We start from the raw sequence: 3,423 nt of genomic DNA on the forward strand, positions 1-3,423 counted from the left end.
TTCATTGAACCAGTGAACAAATTTTTCAATCGATTGCTCAGGCATGGCATTGAAATCTGCGTTCTGATTCGGTTCTAGTACATACCGGTTACATGGGTACCGGTGACATATTGGTACCGGGTTTCAGTACCCAAACCTAGCTATACCACATGTGAAACATTGGACTTTTTATTGCAAATTGAAATTATTTATTATGGCGGGGGATGCAGTGCTTCCCAAATTGTTGTTGTTGTCTTGGGTACTCTCAGAGTCCCATCAGTAGCTATGGTTCCATGATCCATCCACATATTTTAAGCAAATTTTGGGATATTGCTTAAACTGCCAAGATGCATACAAAATATTAAAACGTGCATTTAAAAAAAACTTTTTTTTTTAAATCAAATAAGACATGCAAATAAACAAAGATGTAAACAAATTTACAGAATACATTCCTTGATGCCCAACAAACGCACTGACTTTGCCTCAACATATCATGTGATTGGATAACTGCTCTAACTGCACCAATCTCATGGCACACCTCAAGTGTAATTTTAATAATTTTCAAATGCCTGAGCCAAAGTCAGTCACCAAAATGATTTGGTATAATCACCTCCCATAACTGTCCCACACGATTGCATTCCCAAACATCAGGATGGATGAAAGCAGGCCTAGCTAGTCAGACTCAAAAACCCTTTCATCAAATCAGAGGTTTGTTCTTTCAAACAAATACAGGGCGGTTAAATTGCTGATTATTACAATTAATCACTTAAACAATCAATATTGTGGGTGGAAAAACGAACTTGGCAAGTTGCTTCCCCTCATGCTTAAAGCAACATCTATTAGTTTATTGGTTTGAAACATTTGATCAATTGAAAGTGTTGTGAAAAAGTGAGGTTGACTTTACTAAAGTTCTGAGTCTTTGGAATAACTAATTTGTTTGTTGTTGTTTTTTTTTTAACCCTGCCTCAGTAACTTTCAATAACTGCGATGGAAGAACAAGAACCCTCTTTCAGTCCGTTGACAAGCGGTTTGATGTGAACATGGATGGGACTGTAACTCTGAAGAGACAAGTGACTCTTCATGAAGGCCACAAGGTGTTTTCTGTGCACGCTTGGGACTCCAGTGGCAAGAAGCACACTGTATCTGTCAAAGTTGAGCGTATCCACCATCATAAGGGGCATCACATGGATACAGTCATGAACATCTCCTCTCCAGAGGTACAAACACATTTCATGCAAGAAACTGCTGTGCAATACAGTGCAAGCCTGACCTCTACTGGACACTTCAGTTTTTATGTATGGTACTTTACCGTGGTACTTTAAATTTATGTATTTAGTTATTAATTTCTGTACATGTTTATAATTAGGATAAACGTACCAATTAAGCTCACCAAAATCTACATTAGGACATTTTTAGTCCACAAGATATCGGTTTCAGCACAAGAAGTTATATTAAAATATGAATCTCTCACACAATAATATTTAATTGTATTTTAAATGACAAAAGCATTTCAATTAAGATGTAAATCATTAATTGAAAAAAGTCTGGATGTGCTTAATGAGTACATTTTTGTACCCTTTAAGCACACCCCTGTTCCCGTGCAAGCCTGACCTCTATTGGACACTTCAGTTTTTATGTATGGTACTTTACCGTGGTACTTTAAATTGATGTATTTAGTTATTAATTTCTGTACATGTTTATAATTAGGATAAACGTACCAATTAAGCTCACCAAAATCTACATTAGGACATTTTTAGTCCACAAGATATCGGTTTCAGCACAAGAAGTTATATTAAAATATGAATCTCTCACACAATAATATTTAATTGTATTTTAAATGACAAAAGCATTTCAATTAAGATGTACATCATTAATTGAAAAAAGTCTGGATGTGCTTAATGAGTACATTTTTGTACCCTTTAAGCACACCCCTGTTCCCAATAAGCTCACATTTTTTATTTAAAAATGTTTTGTTTATTTTAAACAACCTTTTTAAAGATCAAATAACACTCGTCAAAAATCAAATAACAAAACAAACCAATAAACTAGCCTCATTATGAAGCCTCTTATTAAATGGATGTTAACTTTTTTTTTATTTTTTATATTCTCTTATGCCTGGAATACACTAAACGATTTTTGCCCTGGTTTTCCATAAATTTACAGTCTGAAGAAGTTGATGCTAGTTGCCAAAGGTCAGAGCCAGTCTGCAGATTTGAGTTGACTGATTCCATAGAAAATCGTGTAGTATGATGGATCACAGATTCAGATTTTTTTAGTTTCAGACTTTGATCCCATCCAGTCGGAGGAGATCAAACATGTTTGATATTTTCAGCCAATTTTAGAACACATTGTTTTCATTTGTCATACGTCTCCTAGCAACAATGCACACGTTTCTGAGTTTGTTGTGATCGGAACAACTTGAAAGTCTGCTAATGTATGATCCTCAGTTGTTTAGTGTATGATGCCCAGTTTTCCTTTGTGACTATTTACAAAGTCAGTAAGCGAATGATGCCTGGCGTTTTAAAAATCTGTTCAAATTTTAAGTCGTGTAGTGTATTCCTGCCTTTAGTCACTTTTTTTCCTGGACAGATATGACCGGTTTCTGTTGGCTCCTTCTTTGTACGGACATGCCTCTTTCATCTTTGTGCATGAACTATAGTTACATCTAGATTTTGTCATCTTAAAGCTGTGAAAATAAATTATTAATAATTTTATAAAGATTAACTTAGTGACAACCATCAGTTAATATTTAAAGTCTGTTTATGACGTATTTACATAAGTTCAATGTGGAAGAGCTTAAAGGGAGCACACTGAGCTTAATTGGAGCAGCAACAAGTTTTAATAAATATTACATGAAATTTTAAAGGACAAGATTTAGCAAAATAAATAATCTAGGCCATGTATTAAGTTTAAACAATGTAATATGAACAACTATTTTTGACTATCTATGAAATTATACTTTCTTATTGATGCCACACTGAAACTGTGATTTTCATAATAGTGCACCCTTCCTTTAAGTTCACCTTTCAATAATATGAAGTCTTTAAAAATTACAGCAAAAACCACAGACCAGCAATCAATAAACTGTAAATGTATAATATAATAGATTTCAATAATAGTCTTTAAAAATTACAGCAGCGTAAAACCACAGACCAGCAATAAACTGTAAATGTATAATATAATAGATTTAAAAATACAAGCCAGTAATGCCTGTGAAGTAATATATTACTTATTAATATATTGCTCTGTGTTGCTAAAACTATCTTTTGGATCTAACTGTAATTATTTCCCACATCCAAGTTCCAGGTTATAATATGCAAAAGTCTAAACATTAATCTCTTAATTTTGCAGTGAGTAGTGAAACTTACACAAAATAAAGGCTTAAACATCTAAAAAAAAAATGCACATTTAAGGGGCTCCTCTTCTGGTGAAAGTTTTCAGACA

General features: G+C 33.7%; 1 protein-coding gene across 1 annotated transcript in view; it reads left to right on the forward strand.

Annotated features, from left to right (window-relative positions):
• The window catches only part of LOC107716503 (B-cadherin-like), a 15,809-nt gene that overhangs the window by 3,818 nt on the left and 8,568 nt on the right, over positions 1-3,423 (forward strand). Inside the window, exon 3 of the mRNA XM_016522982.1 lies at positions 949-1,196. Coding sequence (XP_016378468.1) covers positions 949-1,196 — 248 coding nt within the window. The remainder of the gene's footprint in view (positions 1-948; positions 1,197-3,423) is intronic.

Source organism: Sinocyclocheilus rhinocerous, unplaced genomic scaffold (assembly GCF_001515625.1).
Source record: "Sinocyclocheilus rhinocerous isolate Xijiao unplaced genomic scaffold, SAMN03320098_v1.1 scaffold1411, whole genome shotgun sequence".
NCBI lineage: Eukaryota > Metazoa > Chordata > Actinopteri > Cypriniformes > Cyprinidae > Sinocyclocheilus > Sinocyclocheilus rhinocerous.